This window comes from Elephas maximus, chromosome 23 (genome assembly GCF_024166365.1).
Source record: "Elephas maximus indicus isolate mEleMax1 chromosome 23, mEleMax1 primary haplotype, whole genome shotgun sequence".
Classification (NCBI taxonomy): Eukaryota; Metazoa; Chordata; class Mammalia; order Proboscidea; family Elephantidae; genus Elephas; species Elephas maximus.
In genome coordinates this window covers 3,249,485-3,268,842 of record NC_064841.1, presented here as the reverse complement: position 1 = coordinate 3,268,842, position 19,358 = coordinate 3,249,485, and the positions used below count along the sequence as shown (strand labels likewise).

The following is a 19,358-nucleotide window of genomic DNA, read 5'->3' as shown; positions in this document are numbered from 1 at the left end:
AGACCCACTTCCTCACCAACAGTACTCAGAAAATAGATTTCCTCTGTTTTTAGAAGAGATTTGATGATACCCAGGGACCATTTTGTTTCCCTGCCAGGTTCATAATGGAAGTAAACAGAAAAATAACTTTCACTTTACTGAAATTTGGTCTGTTGCAAGCTGGATTGGAATGTACTCTTCTGCTGGGACCATCGGTGACTCCAGACTGTTCTGTGTGGCACTGTATCCTTTGGAGTAAAGACAGTCCCCAAATAACGGACAATTGGTAATAATCGCTGAGACTGAGCTTCCCTGAAAAAACATAAAAATCCTGACTGCAGGTATGAGTGTGTGTCTCCATACAACCTTCTGTTTTTAAAAATAATGCCCTTAGAGATAATACATTAAAGAATGTGAAGTAGGCTACAGCAAATCACTTCCCTCCTCCTCCTCTTCCTTCTTGAATGTGCCTACCTTTAGCGTGAGACATACTGAAATATACTCCTGTCCATTTTTGTAAGTTTTACGTATTTACTTTTGCCTCTGTGTGTTTATCATCAAGGTTCCTCTAAACATATTAGAGACACGCCCAAGGTGGATACTATCTTAGGCCAATGAACACTTCAAGATTTTGGTGGCTTACTTTGTTTACAGGCAGTTAACTCCTCCTGGATCTCATACAGAACAGCCTAACAGATGTACTCAGAATATACACACTCATAAATTTCACTCTCCACTATACCTTAATTGGGTGAATATACGTCTCATTTGTAGATAAATATCAGTTAACTCAAGTTGCAGGCAAGTAACGTACCTCTTTGTCCAATAGCATTTTTCTAGTTATTTATTTGGAAAGAAAATCAAACTTTTTTTTTTCCATTTTAAGAAAACGGTGCTTTTGAAAATGTAATTAATAGGAAACAAAAATTATCTGATGTTGTCTGTTGGAACTCTGTAACTTGTTAAGTTGTGGATTATAGTGTGTAACATTTTCACCAGCAATTCGTGGTTGCAAGTCTGAGCCTTGCAGCTACCCATGTCTGGGGACATGCAAGAGAAGAAATCCGACGCTAAGTCATGAGAGGAGTTGGGAGGGATCTTTTCAAAAAGATTTTGTAGCAGAGAGGGTTAGAAACTGGCAAAATTGTCATGAAAGGAGAGACTGGAAGGAGGGAGTGGGCTGACTCATTAGGAGGAGAGTAAGTGGGAGTATGGAGTAAGGTGTATATAAGCTTACATGTGACAGACTGACTTGATTTGTAAACGTTCACTTAAAGCTCAATAAAAATTATAAAAAAAAAAAAAGATTTTGTAGATCTCCCTTTAGTCACATTACTTGGATGGTTTTCACGGGCCACCACAGATGACTTCAGTTGGGATCCATGAGGCAGGAGAATACAGTAAAGGAGAGAACCCAGCTCCCTCCCGGTATGCCTGCCTTTGACTAACATCCACTCTTTGGAGGTGAATAAGGTAAATTAAAAACCAAACCAGTTGCTGTTGACCCACATGTGTCAGCATAGTTCTCTGTCCCGTAGGGTTTTCAATGGCTAATTTTTTGGAAGTAGATCACCAGGCCGTTCTTCCAAGATCCCTCTGGGTGGACTGGAATGGCCAAGCTTTCAGTTAGCAGCCAAGTGTGGTAACTGTTTGTACTACCCAGGGTCTCTGGGTAATCCACAATAAATGCCAAAGCACCAAGACAAAGTCTCCAGGGAAGTTTTCGTTCAACAGGGTCCTTCAAACAGGGGCCCAAAGAACCAGCTCAATAAAATCAGGCTCCAAGGAATTTGTAATCTTCCCATTTGCTATTTTCTGTTTTTCTTTATCAACTTGTGTGAAAAGCTTTAGAATTTTTTTCTGTCTTGAAATTTTATATCTCCTCTCATGGAGTAATTATCCTAATCCCATTATTAAACTATAATCTACTTAAAAAGAAAGAAAGAAAGAAACCTCCCCCTGAACCATTAAGTAGACGCAAGTAGTCATCCAAAGAGAAGGAGGCAAAGGGTGGTGTTAGCTTTGCCCTCTCAGACACTCAACACTGAGGTTCGACTTGACTATACGCAAAATTTTAATAAAGAAGCTTTATTTGCTTCTTAATATTTACAGTGAATTGTATTTTATGTTTGTATGTTCTTACATCTATTCAACTCAGGAAGAATCTACTCATGTGTGTCTGCTATGGAAAGGACTACAACACTAGCTTCAAAGTTAGCTTTCTGCAAGTCAGGCTTGCCGATATGCTCTGCAGATGGGATGGACCTGCACCCAACCAGGAAATACTTCAAAGTAAACCCAAGGAAAACTGACGGGTTTTTGTAAGGTTTTATATTATCCTCTAAAGAACACCGATGATGGGCCATGTTTTCAAGGACTTATTTCAATATCATTTTTTTTTAAACCTCTAGTCAATTTTGTCCACAAATTGAATACCAGTGATTCAGACATTTATGTCCATTGCTAGATGAGCTCAATTCCTTTGGCCTTGTATGTAACTATAATTGGGTGGTGACATCAGACCATCACTCCACTTATGAATATGTACCTTTCATTTGTTGGTAAACTTACAAGGCTCAGGGGTGAGTTACTGATCTGGGAATAACATACTCTTTCATACTCAAAACAACACTGTTGACCCAACCTCAATAAGACCTGGGGTTAGCCATTTTTTCCAAACATAATGATGGATTTGCACCCATCTGTTTACACTCCACTGCCTGTCCCCAGAGGGGTCAACGTTATACAATAATAAGATAATAAACCTAGGGTTAAGAGTGAGATTTGTGATCTTGATTCACCCCACGCTGAATTCTGCTGTTCTGTGACTACTGAGGCTCCTGTTCTTTCCCAGTAGTTTACTACTGAAGTCGGAACCTCCCAGCTGCTCCCTGGGAGTAGAGACCTGGTGATCTGCTCCCATAATGATTACAGCCTAGGAAACCCTATGGGGCAGTTCCACTCTGTCCTGTAGGGTTGCTTTGAGTCTGAATCGACTTGATGGCACACAACAACAATAACAACACCACCAATGAGGTTGAACCATATGAAATTGATGCTTTTGTGGGCTACAGAAGTTGGATATTGGATTTTTTCATAGGGTTCAACCTAATACCAAAAGAACTTCACGGGGTTGTTTTGTTATTTTCTTATACTTTGGACTTTGTAACATCAGTTCAAGAATATTCTTAACAATGTTTTTGTTCATGTTTCCTGGTAGCTATTTGTCTTCTTATTTTTAAATGTGTGTTGTTGTTGTTAGGTGCGGTTGGGTCGGTTCTGACTCATAGCAACCCTGTGTACAACAGAACGAAACACTGCCCGGTCCTGCACCATCCTCACAATCATTGTTATGCTTGAGCCCATTGTTGCAGCCACTGTGTCAATCCATCTCATTGAGGGTCTTCCTCTTTCTTGCTGACCCTCTACTTTACCAAGTGTGATGTCCTTCTCCAGGGACTGGTCCCTCCTGATAATATGTCTGAAGTAGGTGAGACAGTTTCATTATCCTTGCTTCTAAGGAACATTCTGGGTACACTTCTTCCAGGACTGATTCTTTCATTCTTCTGGCAGTTGATGGTATATTCAATATCCTTTACCAACACCACAATTCAAAAGCGTCAATTCTTCTTCAGTCTTCCTTATTCATCATCCCGGTTTTGCGTGCATACGAAGCAAGTGAAAAGGCTGTAGAAGTGGTTTTAAAGCTTCTTCTGTTTCTTGATTACTTTGCATAATTCAGCAAGAAAGACCAAATATGTTTCTTTTATACCAACAACACATTAAACACAACACAATTTCTAAGCCTAAACTTCAATACGTTTTTTAAGGAACCAAATGTAATATGTTGTGCTGACCTCATGCAAAAAGCAAGCTTGTGGCAGCCAGATGGCTGTTGGCTTTCAGCTAAAAGGTTTACACGGTGTCTGAAATAATAACAACGTGTCTCCCGTGGTCAGTGCGAGCCCTTTCTCTGTGGCACTATTTACAGTGAGTCAGGTAAATCTCTGATCTCTCACACATATCCCTGTGTGAGGAATTTCCCAGGCACTTCCAGGAAATGACAAACGTATGAATGAATTTCAAAATGTCCACTTGAAAAAATACATACTCAGTTCTAGGTCAGTCCTGGTAGGAAACATCAGAATCAAAAGAAAATACTTCCTATCTCCCCCCTACCTTTTTTTTTTTAAGTAAAGATGATGGATTCATTCAATATTTCAGAAACAACCCCAAGTCACCTAGTTAACTCTCCAACTCCCAAAGTAATTCAAGACAATAAGAAATATCATGTGCTTTTGACTAGATGCTTGAAGCAACTCTGCAGGATTTCCACAAGAATAAATCTCACTGTACAGGAAAATTTTAATGCTCTGAGGCAAACTTGAAAAAAAAAGAAACAACTATTCTAGTAGATGGAAATGTTTCTAACCTTATTTTTGCTATAGACTCCTTCTGTCAAACTGGGTAATTCAGTTCATCCCTCTTACTTTAAATTCTCCAGCCTATTACTGGGTTGTGGGATGCATCAAATGCATAGGGCTTTAGCAACACAGATAATTGTAAAGAATTTACTTCGAGTTTTCAGCTATTCCTAAGCTTTGGTATATTTAATTATCTAAAACTTATACTTGAATATGATCAATATAAATTTTATTATCATCATTTAAAAAAGAATTTTAAGAAGGCTCGTCAGAAAATTATTGGAAACACCTTTGGAAATGTCAGATTCTGTACAAAAACAAAAAACCAAACCCACTGCTGTCAAGTCGATTCCCACTCATAGTGATGCTATAGGACAGAGTGGAACTGCCCCATAGGGTTTCCAAGGAGCGGCTGGTGGAATCAAACTGCTGACCCTTTGGTTAGCAGCTGGTTCTCAACCACTCTGCCACCAGGAGACCAGATTTTAAAAAACACAAAAACCAAACCTGTTGCTGTCAAATCAATTCGGACTCACAGCAACCCCGTATGACAGAGTAGAGCTGCCCCACAGGGTTTCCAAGGTTGGGAGCTTTACGGGAGCAGATCACCAGGTCCTTTCTCCCGCAGAGTGGCTAGCGGGTTTGAACTGCTGACGTTTTGGTTAGCAGCCAAGTGCTTAACTGCTGCACCACCAGGGCTCCTTACAGACACAGCGAGTAATAATATTCGCCATTACTAAGTGCTGACCCTCCTTTTCTCTTTGTGAGGGTGTATACTTTCCTCTGACTTGGGCAGTGAGGGGAATAGAATATAGAGTACGGAAAACAGGATACTCCTAGTGAGCCGGAATCTACTCGATGGCACTGAGTTTTTTTTTGTTTTGTTTTTTTGCTGGGTGGTACAGTTAATGCACTTGGCTACTAACTGAAAGGTTGTAGGTTCGAATCTAACCAGAAGCACCTTGGAAGAAAAGCGTGGCGTACTTGTTTTGAAAAAATCAGCCATTGAAAACCCTGTAGAGCACAGTTCTACTCTGATACACGTGGGTTTGCCATGAGTAAGAGCTGACTTGATGGGAACTGGTAATTGGTGATAATACCTAAACCTGGAAGGGGATAACTGTTAGTGGGTGGGTGTATATGAATTGGATTCACTACCCTTGGGCTGTGTTTCCTTCTGGAGGGTGAGCTGCCTGGCTTTTTCCATGAGGGTTGTAGCCTGTGAGAAGATGGCACATCCTCCAAGAGTGTTAGGACTTCCCAGTAAATCTCAAGGGCAGAGCACGGCTCCTACCTCAGAAAGGCTGTAGGGAAGGCCTGCTTTGCTCCAACAGTGCCATCTAGTCATCCAAGTCTGTTTAGCCCACCACCCAGCAGACAGATCCCATCCCTGGCATGCTGGCATTTTAGGACCTGTGTCTCAAACCCATTGCCTTTTCCAGGGCCAGGACTGGGGCACAAAATTTAAAACTATGCTCCAAAACTTAGTAATCAAGGTTAATAATGTTTTTAAAAAATCAAAATTAACCCCTGAAACTCCATGCTGAACAAAATATCGAAATTGTAAATAAAGACGGGATCAGCATCCCTGCTTCTTCCTCTTGTCTTAGGCTCCAGTATGGCTCAGCCAAGCACTGTGACTGATTCTGTCTTTAAAAATTTACTGTTTTTGGTGTCCCCTTAAATAGCACATGTGAGGAAAGTCTGAGCCCTTGAAGGTTCTGTTCCTATTTTTCCCTTTGTTGTCTGACGCGCTCCACTTCGCTTCCGGACTATAGTTTTGCCTATTTCTTTTGAGACTCTAATCTCCAAGAGGTTGTGGATGGGAAATATCCCTGTCGCAGACCTTACTTCAGGGACCACAGCCGTCCCTCCCTGGATTTGCCCAAACCAGAAACGATGTATCTTCAAGGTTCAGAAAAAGTCAGAAAGTGGTGAACTCAGGTGATTCAAAAGAGAATCTACGATACGATTGATCTTACTGGAAAAAAATATAATTAAAATAATATAAGGGAGTTTTGAAAATTATCTATTTTGCAAGAGATCCAGAAAATGGTATGGCAATGGATGTGACTTGAGCTACTTTTTTTTTTTTTCCAATAATGTCAGAAATGTTGCACTTTCGCGGAGTCGAGAGCACTTACCTTCGATGGTACACTGATCAGGGACTGGAATCTTCTTCCCGATTTCCACGGCGTAGGCTTTCACCTGACTGAGGTTTTCCTTTAAGTGCAAGTACAGCTTATCTTGGTATCCTATAGGACTTGCGGCTGTCCCTGCAGTTCCCTCCTGAAAGCTTTCCTTAACTGTTTCTGGCAAATTCTCTGATTCTATATGTATAATACTTGGGTGCAAAGCTGAAAAATTTCCCAGCTGTGATCTCTCAGTGTCTGCCTTACAGGGCGACTTGTCATTTTCTTGGCTAAGTGGGTCTATTTCTGAAAGAGAGATGCCGGCTGGTCTATCTCCGTTCTCCACATCTTCCCCGTCATTTGAACTCACACCGTTCATTAGCACCGTGTGCAAAGCCAAACTTTTTGACCTGCAACACAAAGGGAAAGTTAAAACGGTTAAAGAAGTTGAGCTACCATCCACTGACAAGTAAAAGAAAGAACAACACTGGGACAAAATGTTACCTCCTCTGGAGTGGGAAGCTGAAAATTAATGTTGTTAGCAGATTTGATAAAAGAGACCACCAACAAGCCGTGTGATAACCCAGGCCTTCGGAGATCTGGTCCACCTCCAAAAATCAAAGATTTAACGATCCGTTTCATGGTAAGGCTGGCTACAAAATGGTAGGTTTGTGTAACTTTATTATTTTCCTACTTCTTTGCTTTCTCATCAGAAATCAAGGGAAGCTTTTGACAGTCATTCTCAACAGTGGTTAAGAGCTTGGCTGCTAACTGAAAGGTCAGCAGTTCAAATCCACCAGCTGCTCCTTGGAAACCCTATGAGGCAGTTCTCCTCTGTCCAATAGGGTTGCTACGGGAATCGACTCAAAGGCAAATTTTTTTTTTTTTGAAATATTTAAAAAGTGTTTTTTAAAAATAAGTCACGTTTGTTTTCCATTTGTATTCCGCTACTTAAAATAATGAGATTCTTTGGGCAAATGGAACCACTACAGATAACATTTCTTTCGTGAAAGGCTAGAAAGAACTCTGTTTAAGATATTTAAGATATTTTAAAATCAGCCTATAACAGCGTGATAACAAAACTAATAGCAAACATGAAGTGCATACTTAAAAAAAAACAATCAAACACAATTTATACCTGTTAAATCTAACGTCTTTTCTTTCTTCCTTAGAAACTTGGCCCAAACTGTATCTTCTGATAGAGCCAGGGGTACTGCTCTCAGCACTGACTTTGTCTTCAAATGCCTGTATTTTCACTTGGAGTTTCTCATGGTCCTCGTTTTGATCTACAGCAAGCTTGGTTTCTTCCAGCGTCTTGGGAGATTCCATTTCAGCACTGGTTTTTCTCCTAAAGGAATAAAAATTGTTGCTTTAAACAGTGGTCACACATCCCATCAGAACAGTGTCACTCCCTAGCTGGTTCTTATTCAAAAATGAAAGCTTTATCTGATAAATTTCTTTCATTAGTCATTTAACAGATATTTATTGAGTACCTATTATGGACATAGGTCTCTGAAATTGCTTCTATAGCTTATTCTGCCTGAAGCTTAGAAACATTGGTATTCATGTCAACTTTGTACTGGAAATTCTTTCTGAAGAATTCAGAGAATAAAAAAGCAGTTTTATGGAGTCCTCAGTGATACAAATGGCTAAGCACTCTGCTACTAACCAAAAGGTTGGTGGTTTGAATCCACCCAGAGTCACCATGGAAGAAAGGCCTGATGAAATAATTTGGAAAGGTCACAGCCATGAAAACCCTATGGACCGCCTGAAGCACATGGGGTTGCCATGAATTGGAATCAACCCCACAGCAAGTGGTTACCATATTCTCATCTAGAGGCCATCCAAAAATAGGGCCTTCATGGGAAATTCATGCCAGACATGGAAGAATAGTCATATCTCATAGGAACTTCACATTTACTGATATGTTTCTACTGAAGTATAAGAAAGTAGAATAAGAACATTTCATGTGGACTATGCAAATTCATGGTTTTGTTCATCTTATGGAAATCAGTGTAATTATTTCATCTTAGGAAGCAATAAAAATCTTTCTGAGTTTTAAGACATTGGAGGTAAGTGGTTTTCCAGGAATGATATTAATAGTTCCAAATATCTTTTATAAGGATGAGGAGATAGTTAAGCCTTTTTTTTTTTTTTAAGAAAATGCCATGCTAGAGTGGCTCTGGGTATCCTGGGTTATGAAGGGTGCCAGGATGAATAAGGGGCAGATCAGATTAATGGAGCAGACAGGAAAGACAGTGAGACGGAGAGAGAAGGGATGCCACGAAGGAAGGCATGGACGCAGGAAGATGGTTTGGAGTCAAACTGTGAGGCAAAGTGAGGAGTAAAGGTTTTGTATTTGTTTTAATGTCTAGTTAGTTCTTTTTTTTCTTGTAATTTTTCTCATCTATCTAGTCCTTGGATGCCAAGAACTATTCTCCAAGAACTCTTAAAATTAACTCATTTTTTGTTTATTGGGTACCAGGCTCTAGATAGGAGTCCTTGAACTTTATTTCAGGATTTTCTTTTTTTATTGTGCGTTAGATGAAGTTTTACAGAGCAAATCAGTTTCTCATTAAATAATTAATACACATATTTCTTGTGACATTGGTTGCCAACTCCACGATGTGTCAGTACTCTCTCTTCTTGACCTTGGGTTCCCCATTACCAGCTTTCCTGTCCCCTCCTTCCTTTTCGCCCTTACCCCTGGGTTGGTGTGCCCGTTTAGTCTTGTTTTGTTTTATGGGCCTGTTTAATCTTTGGCTGAAGGGTGAACCTCAGGAGTGACTTCATTATGGAGCTATAAGGGTGTCTGGGGGCCATACTCTCAGGGTTTCTCTAGTCTCTTGTCAAACCGGTAAGTCAAACTGATCCTTTATTTTTCAGTTAGAATTTTGTTCTACATGTGAGTTGGTTAGAGTAACAATTTAAGAACTGTTATTGCTCTCTTTCTCTATAAAGCTCTCTGCCTTAACACAGTTACAATAACAGCATTTTTCTTCCAAAACACTTCATTTCATGATTATGGTAAACCTTCCAAGGTAATTTTGTTGGATTGGTTTCTGATTTTTTTAAATAAATTTTTCTCACTTATTGTTATGGATTAAGGAGCTCTGGTAGCACAGAGGTTAAAGCACTCAACTGCTAACCGAAAGGTGGGCAGTTCAAACCCACCAGCCGCTCCATGGGAGAAAAATGTGGCAGTCTGCTTCTGTAAAGATTACAGCCTTGGAAACCCTATGGGGCAGTGGGTTTGGTTTTGGTTTATTGTTGTAGATTGGACTGTGTTCCCCCAACAGATATTTGTGAAGTTAACTTGCTTGGAAATAGGATCTTTGAAGATCTTATAAGTTAACATGAGGTCATACCACAGTAGGGTGTGTTCTGATTCCATCCGAGTGGTATCTCATAAGAGAACAGTTACAGAGAATTATAAAGAAAAACAGCCATGTGACCGCAGAGTCAGATGCAAGCCAAGGAATGCCAACTTTTGGTGGGTGTCACCAGCAACTAGGAGAGAAACATGGCATGGAGCCTCTCTCAGAGCCCTCAGAGGGAATCCATACTGCTGACATCCTGATTGGGACTTTGCACTAAGCATGGGGCATCGTAGGCAAAGCCCACCTTCACTGCTAACTGCATGGTAAGGGTCAGCATAAACCCAGTTCCCACCTGGAAATGGACCCAGTCTTTGCCTTCCCACTGCTCTGTCCTTTTTGCCATTTCATTTTCCTAGTAATTTATTTTTATTGTACTTTACCAAAGTATAATTTTGTGAGGGACTGAAAATTAAACACTGTTTCTTCACCACAGATAGTTTGCAAAGCACCATTCTAAAGCACAATTATAAAATTTCATATTTAACATTGTATGTCATTTTCAGCCCTGATTATTCAGTTTGTTCAACTGCTCCCCTGCTTTTTAGCAACACATTTTAATGCCTTACTGCTTGCCAGCTTTGTTTCCATAACTGCAATTCAATAAAAGTTTCAAAAGCTAAAAAAAAAAGGGATTATGTGGTTGACAAAATGGCATCAGTGGTTGGGTGGACAATGCCTCTAAGACTTGTCTTTACCAAAACTTAAGCCTAGCTTTCCTGTAAATCAGGCCATCCTTGTTGATCAATGAAATCCTGACAGCGTTTCAATAGCAAATTGTATAAGCTGTTCAGAAATAAACTTCTTTTGCTTCCGAGTTTTGTCAGTATAAACCAGTTACTGCTGATATTTGGTGGAGTACCTTTCCACATGCGGTTTGGTGCTACCAGATTCTAGACTCTTCTGCCTCATCATTAGACTAGTTTTATCGTTGACTCAGTTCCTTTGACAGTCAGAATACTGTAAATGGGAGTACATATTTCCCTCAGTCCAGGGTTGCCTTACAGCGTCCCCAGGAGGAAACTCTTGGCATGAGGGAGGTGTTCATAGACACCCACTAACCCCAAAGGGGACAGGTCAGATGCCTCTTGAGTAGAGATGCCAGATAAAATACAGGTCACCCAATCAAATTTGAATTTCAGAAAAACAATAGTATTTTAGTATAGGTATGTCTCAAATGGGACATATTAAAAATTATACTATATTAAAATTATTTTACTTATAATAAACATTTTTTTTGTTTATCTCAATTTCAAACTTTATTGGACATCCTTATTTTTATTTGCCAACCTAGCAGCCCTACTCTGAGGTAAACACCTTTTAGATTATGGGCAGGGGCCTGTACTGCTCATCCTTGTTGCTCAGGGTCTGGGACAGTGCTTGGCACACATAGGTATCAAAAGTGTTTGTGGAACAATTTACAAAGAAAAACATCTCAGCACAAAAAAGTAAGGGGAAAATTAAATTGTAACAACACACATAAAAAGACATCAAAACGACAACACTAAACACTTACTTATCTATAATTACGCTGAATGTAAATGGACTAAATGCACCAATAAAGAGACAGAGAGTCTCAGACTGGATAAGGAAACACAATCCGTCTATATGCTGCCCACAAGAGGCACACCTTAGACTTAGAGACACAAACAAACTAAAACTCACAGTATGGAAAAAAATATATCAAGCAAACAATAAGCAAAAAAGAAGAGGAGTAGCAATATTAATTTCTGACAAAATAGACTTTAAACTTAAATCCACCACAAAGGATAAAGAAGGACACTACATAATGATAAAAGGGACAATTGATCAGGAAGATATAACCATATTAAATATTTATGCACCCAATGACAGGGCTGTAAGATACATAAATCAAATTTTAACAGAACTGAAAAGTGAGATAGACACCTCCACAATTATAGTAGGAGACTTCAACACCACTTTCGGAGAAGGACAGGACATCCAGTAAGAAGCTCAATAGAGACACGGAAGACCTACTTACAACAATCAACCAACTTGACCTCATTGACTTATACAGAACTCTCCACCCAACTGCTGCAAAGTATACTTTTTTTTCTAGCACACATGGAACATTCTCTAGAATAGACCACATATTAGGTCATAAAACAAACCTTTGCAGAATCCAAAACATCGAAATATTACAAAGCATCTTCTCAGACCACAAGGCCATAAAAGTGGAAATCAATAACAGAAAAATTAGGGAAAAGAAATCAAATACTTGGAAACTGAACAATACCCTCCTGAAAAAAGACTGGGTTATAGAAGACATTAAGGAGGGAACAAGGAAATTCATAGAATGCAACGAGAATGAAAATACTTCCTATCAAAACCTCTGGGACACAGCAAAAGCAGTGCTCAGAGGCCAATTTATATCGATAAATGCACACATACAAAAAGAAGAGAGCCAAAAGCAGAGAACTGTCCCTACAACTTGAACAAATAGAAAGTGAGCAACAAAAGAATCCATCAGGCACCAGAAGAAAACAAATAATAAAAATTAGAGCTGAACTAAATGAATTAGAGAACAGAAAAACAATTGAAAGAATTAACAAAGCCAAAAGCTGGTTCTTTGAAAAAATTAACAAAATTGATAAACCATTGGCCAGACTGACTAAAGAAATACAGGAAAGGAAACAAATACCCGAATAAGAAACAAGATGGGCCACATCACAACAGACCCAACTGAAATTAAAAAAATCGTATCAGATTATTACGAAAAATTGTACTCTAACAAATTTGCAAACCTAGAAGAAATGGATGAATTCCTGGAAAAACACTACCTACCTAAACTAACACAATCAGAAGTAGAACAACTAAATAGACCCATAACAAAAAAAGAGATTGAAACGGTAATCAAAAAACTCCCAACAAAAAAAAAACCCTGGCCCAGATGGCTTTAGTGCAGAGTTCTACCAAACTTTCAGAGAAGAGTTAACACCACTACTACCAAAGGTATTACAAAGCATAGAAAATGACAGAATACTACCTAACTCATTCTATGAAGCCACCATCTCCCTGATACCAAAACCAGGTAAAGACATCACAAAAAAAGAAAATTACAGACCTATATCCCTCATGAACATAGATGCAAAAATCCTCAACAAAATTCTAGCCAATAGAATTCAACAACATATCAAAAAAATAATTCACCACGACCAAGTGGGATTTATTCCAGGTATGCAAGGATGGTTTAATATTAGAAAAATCATTAATGTAATCCACCATATAAATAAAACAAAAGACAAAAACCACATGATCTTATCAATTGATGCAGAAAAGGCATTTGACAAAGTCCAACACCCATTTATGATAAAAACTCTCACCAAAATAGGAATTGAAGGAAAATTCCTCAACATAATAAAGGGCATCTATACAAAGCCAACAGCCAACATCACTCTAAAAGGAGAAAGCCTGAAAGCATTTCCCTTGAGAACGGGAACCAGACAAGGATGCCCTTTATCACTGCTCTTATTCAACATTCTGCTAGAGGTCCTAGCCAGAGCAATTAGGCTAGACAAAGAAATAAAGGGCATCTGGATTGGCAAGGAGGAAGTAAAATTATCTCTATTTGCAGATGACATGATCTTATACACAGAAAACCCTAAGGAATCCTCCAGAAAACTACTGAAACTAATAGAAGAGTTTGGCAGAGTCTCAGGTTATAAAATAAACATACAAAAATCACTTGGATTCCTCTACATCAGCAAAAAGAACATCGAAGAGGAAATAACCAAATCAATACCATTCACAGTAGCCCCCAAGAAGATAAAATATTTCGGAATAAATCTTACCAAAGATGTAAAAGACCTATACAAAGAAAACTACAAAGTACTACTACAAGAAACTAAAAAGGACCTACATAAGTGGAAAAACATACCTTGCTCATGGATAGGAAGACTTAACATAGTAAAAATGTCTATTCTACCAAAAGCCATCTATACATACAATGCACTTCCCATCCAAATTCCAATGTCATATTTTAAGGGGATAGAGAAACAAATCACCAACTTCATATGGAAGGGAAAGAAGCCTCAGATAAGCAAAGCATTACTGAAAAAGAAGAAGAAAGTGGGAGGCCTCACTCTACCTGATTTCAGAAGCTATTATACAGCCACAGTAGTCAAAACAGCCTGGTACTGGTACAACAACAGACACATAGACCAATGGAACAGAATGGAGAACCCAGATATAAATCCATCCACATATGAGCAGCTGATATTTGACAAAGGCCTGGTGTCAGTTAATTGGGGAAAAGATAGTCTTTTTAACAAATGCTGCTGGCATAACTGGATATCCATTTGCAAAAAAATGAAAGAGGACCCATACCTCACACCATGCACAAAAACTAACTCCAAGTGGATCAAAGACCTAAACATAAAGACTAAAACGATAAAGATCATGGAAGAAAAAATAGGGACAACATTAGGAGCCCTAATACAAGGCATAAACAGAATACAAAACATTACCAAAAATGACGAAGAGAAACCAGATAACTGGGAGCTCCTAAAAATCAAACACCTATGCTCATCTAAAGACTTCACCAAAAGAGTAAAAAGACCACCTACAGGCTGGGAAAGAATTTTCAGCTATGACACCTCCAACCAGCACCTGATCTCTAAAATCTATATGATTCTGTCGAAACTCAACCACAAAAAGACAAACAACCCAATCAAGAAGTGGGCAAAGGATATGAACACACATTTCACTAAAGAAGAGATTCAGGCAGCTAACAGATGCAGGAGAAAATGCTCTCGATCATTAGCCATTAGAGAAATGCAAATTAAAACTACGATGAGATTCCATCTCACTCCAACAAGGCTGGCATTAACCCAAAAAACACAAAATAATAAATGTTGGAGAGGCTGCAGAGAGATTGGAACTCTTATACACTGCTGGTGGGAATGTAAAATGGTACAACCACTTTGGAAATCTATCTGGCGTTATCTTAAACAGTTAGAAATAGAACTACCATACAACCCAGAAATCCCACTCCTCGGAATATACCCTAGAGAAATACGAGCCTTCACACAAACAGATACATGCATACCCATGTTTATTGCAGCTCTGTTTACAATAGCAAAAAGCTGGAAGCAACCAAGGTGTCCATCAATGGATGAATGGTTAAATAAATTGTGGTATATTCACACGATGGAATACTACGCATCGATAAAGAACAGTGACGAATCTGTGAAACATTTCATAACATGGAGGAACCTGGAAGGCATTATGCTGAGTGAAATTAGTCAGAGGCAAAAGGACAAATATTGTATAAGACCACTATTATAAGATCTTGAGAAATAGTACAAACTGAGAAGAACACATACTTCTGCGGTTACGAGGTGGGGAGAGAGGGAGGGTGGGAGAGGGTTTTTTACTGATTAATTAGTAGTTAAGAACTGCTTCAGGTGAAGGAAGGACAATACTCAATACATGGAAGGTCAGCTCAACTGGACTGGACCAAAAGCAAAGAAGTTTCCAGGATAAACTGAATGCTTCAAAGGTCAGCGGAGCAAGGGCGGGGGTTTGGGGACCATGGTTTAAGGGGACTTCTAAGTCAATTGGCAAAATAATTCTATTATGAAAACATTCTGCATCCCACTTTGAAATGTGGCGTCTGGGGTCTTAAATGCTAACAAGCGGCCATCTAAGATGCATCAATTGGTTTCAACCCACCTGGATGAAAGGAGAATGAAGAACACCAAGGTCACACGATAACTAAGAGCCCAAGAGACAGAAAGGGCCACATGAACTAGAGATCTACATCATCCTGAGACCAGAAGAACTAGTTGGTGCCCGGCCACAATCGATGACTGCCCTGACAGGGAGCACAATAGAGAACCCCTGAGGGAGCAGGAGATCAGTGGGATGCAGACCCCAAATTCTCATAAAAAGACCAGACTTAATGGTCTGACTGAGACTAGAGGAATCCCGGCGGTCATGGTCCCCAAACCTTCTGTTGGCCCAGGACAGGAACCATTCCCGAAGACAACTCATCAGACATGAAAGGGACTGGACAGTGGGTAGGGGAGAGATGCTGATGAAGAGTGAGCTACTTGTATCAGGTGGACACTTGAGACTGTGTTGGCATCTCCTGTCTGGAGCGGGGATGGGAGGATAGAGAGAGTTGGAAGCTGGCAAAATTGTCAGGAAAAGAGATACTGGAAGGGCTGACTCACTAGGGGGAGAGCAAGTGGGAGTACGGAGTAAGGTGTATATAAACTTATATTTGACAGTTTGACTTGATTTGTAAACGTTCACTTGAAGCTTAATAAAAGTTAATTAAAAAAAAAAGTGTTTGTGGAATAAGTGAACTAAGACTACCTTGGAGTCTGAAGCCAGCCTGCCCCATCACTTCTCCTGAATCACTGGGGTGGGGAGTGGAGAGGTACCATTTGCTGAACACGGAATGTGGAGGGAACCTGGGAACAAGAGAGGCAGCAACAGAGGGATTTGCAAGGGAGCAGATACGAAGAGTGAAGAGGAATTGATGAAATATCTGGGCCAGAGAAGTGATTTCTAGATACAAGGCTGATGAGTGTTACGGATGAGTGAAGTTCTCAACTCAAAGACTTTCTCTTATGCAAAGTCTCATTTGGTTTTATGATTCAGAGATTTGTATAACACAGAAGTTAGGTGAGGGGGTGGTCACGAAGAGTCACTGAAGGAAAATAGCCTAAATGTCCATCAGCAAATGAATGGATAAACGAATTGCGGTATATACACACAATGGAATGTAACTCAGACACAGAGCGTGAAGCCCTGATACCTGCTACGACATGGATGGACCTTGAAAACATTATGCTCAGTGAAGTAAGTCAATCACGAAAGGACAAATATTGTAAGATCTCACCCATATGAAATACCTGGGATAGGCAAATGTATAGGGATCAAGTTTAATGGTGGCTACCAAAGGCGGGAGGGAGAGGGAAAGGGGGAGTCATTGTTTAGGAAGCATTGTGTTCCCGTTTATGGTGATGGCAAGTCTGGTCATGCATCTGGTGGTGGTCACACAACATGACTGCTGTAACTGCTGTCACTGAACTGTAAGAGTGAAAATGTTTAACTGGCTGACGTTGTTACATAGTCATGCGTCACTTAATGTCCATGACATGTTCTGTGAAACAGGGCGTTATGTGATTCAGACGTTGTGCGAACGCCATGTTATACACCACTAAGTCCTGTTCTCTGATCAGGATTTCTGGACTCTATTACCGGCAGTCTCCGGGTTACGCAGAGGGCCCATTCTTATGTCTGTCCTTAAGTCAAATTTGTAGGTAAGTCGGTACAGGTATATATGGTTCTTACGCGGTGTCAGTTAGTCCAGTGTCCGTCTTAGTATGTAGTATATATTTTACCTTTCTATGCGTATAAAACACTTCCAAATACACTAAGATATCTCACACATAATACAGTACATATGTGTGTGTTCGTTATTACAAACCATTGCATTTAACTCAGACTTTAATACAATAGGTTTTACGGGAGTCTTTTCTTAAGCACGAGTTGTCCGTTAGTAGAACTTTCTTAACCTGGGGACTTTACTGTATAACCTTCTGGGCTCACGGACGGACGTATACGCGGTCAGACGTTGCCTGAATATGCGGCACAGGACTGTACGTATTTTTGCAACAACAAAAAAAGAGTCACTGAGGCATCCGAGGCTGCAAAGTGGATCAAAGACAAAGGAAATCAACTGGCCCTTGATCCATCGGGACGTGTCACAGAGTTTTGCTGGCAGGGGAGCGGAAATGGCAGGTGGAGGGTTAAGAGTTATAATGAACATTCCCTGACCCTTCGCTCCTTCTCTTTTACTTTTTCTACTTATTACAAAAAAAAAAAAAATACGAGAGAAAAACATGTTTCAAAATAGACTTTCTAGAGCAAGGAAATGCCTCACGGTGAAATGCTGGTGGAGAAGTTGGTTCTGGTGAGTTTATTTGTGTGGGGGAGGGGGTCCGGGTGGGGACCAGTGGGTTGGGCTCATGCAGGGGGTCATTTCTTTTCCATTTGTCACTTTTAAGCCCAGAGGTAATTTTATAGAAATCTTTGCCAGAGTTCTATAATCCCCTAAATATTAACTTGGCCTTAACTCAACACACCCCATCACAAGAGGCTCAGATAATTTCTAGTTTGAACAGTTTCTGGTTTCTGTTGCCAAAGTAAAGTTTTTAAAGGTACCTCTAGGGATGCCCAAGGCAGGGCCTAATTACCTCCCTCCTATAAGTTGGAATCGACCCAAGGCAACAGGTTTGGTTTGGTTTGGTGTGAGCAGAAGGAGCCCTAGTGGTGCAGTGGTTAAGGTGCTCAGCTGCGAACCAAAAAGTCAGTGGTTTGATCCCACCAGCCTCTCAGTGGGAGAAAGATGTACAGTCTGCTTCCGTAAAGATTTACAGCTTTGGAAGCCCTATGAGGCAGTTCTACTCTGTCCCACAGGGTTGCTATGAGTTGGAATTGACAGCAGTGGGTTTAGTTTGGGGTTTTGTGTGAGCAGGGACTCCCCTTAGGAACAAATAGGCCCTTGGGCAGCTTGTTGCTCTCACTAAGCCAGGAGATGAGACTATGAAGCTGGCATGGGTGGAGAGATTGGCAGCCTCTCTTCCTGGCTCCTTAAATGAAAGAAAAATAATATTAGCTTAATGTTTGACGTTCTTGGCTTAAGATCCCGTGTCTGGGATAGGTACTCCTGCAGAGTTAAGCCTGTCAGAGCGGAAATAGGAGAATGCCATAGATCAAATACACGTCTGAGTCCTAAATTCCTAGGATGTCTATGCCTTACTCCTCTGCAATCCCTTGAGTCATCATCCATCACAAGAACGATAGAGAACTCTAGAGAGGACCTCCCAGCTCCACAGCGCTATCACCTGCTTCAAGACAGCGATGCACCGGAATGACTACATTTGAATGCTAATGGAGAAAGGAAAACAATATGTCTAGGTTCTTGGTACTCTTGTTCTGCCTCTGACCTGCTCTGCTGGCAAGAGCAGAAACCCATAGATGCCCAGTTATATGTGGACCAGAATGTGGTCATGCCAATGGCAGAACTTGGCTGACATGAAACAACTCCATGGTTTATTTCACTCACCTAAGATTTTTTTCCCCCAAAGATTTCAAACGGAGATGGTTGTGAAGAAATGGACTGCATATGGCCTTATGGCAGAAAGGCCCAGGTTGATGACTCCCGTCTCCCGGTTACTGCTTTATGACCCTCAGTCTCATTTTTGTCATATAAAAATGTGATTAATGATAACTGCATCACCAGATTGCTGAAAGCATTGTGTAAGACAATGAATTGGAGAGTGTGGCCTGCACAGGATGCATATGAAAAAGTCAAATGGTAAAACCCTGGGTGGCAGCTGCTCGGTGGGAAAATGTGACAGAAGGGGGCTCGTGCAGGTGGTACTAGACCTGGAAGATGAGCTTCTCCT

General features: G+C 40.3%; 1 protein-coding gene across 9 annotated transcripts in view; it reads right to left on the bottom strand.

The window, feature by feature from the left end:
- The window catches only part of VEPH1 (ventricular zone expressed PH domain containing 1), a 275,970-nt gene that overhangs the window by 109,132 nt on the left and 147,480 nt on the right, over positions 1-19,358 (bottom strand). For all 9 annotated transcript variants that reach the window (XM_049867685.1, XM_049867684.1, XM_049867686.1 and 6 more), the window contains exons 8-9: positions 7,674-7,883; positions 6,548-6,945 (exon numbers count right to left, since the gene is read on the bottom strand). In XM_049867685.1, the coding sequence (XP_049723642.1) occupies positions 6,548-6,945; positions 7,674-7,883 (608 nt within the window). The remainder of the gene's footprint in view (positions 1-6,547; positions 6,946-7,673; positions 7,884-19,358) is intronic.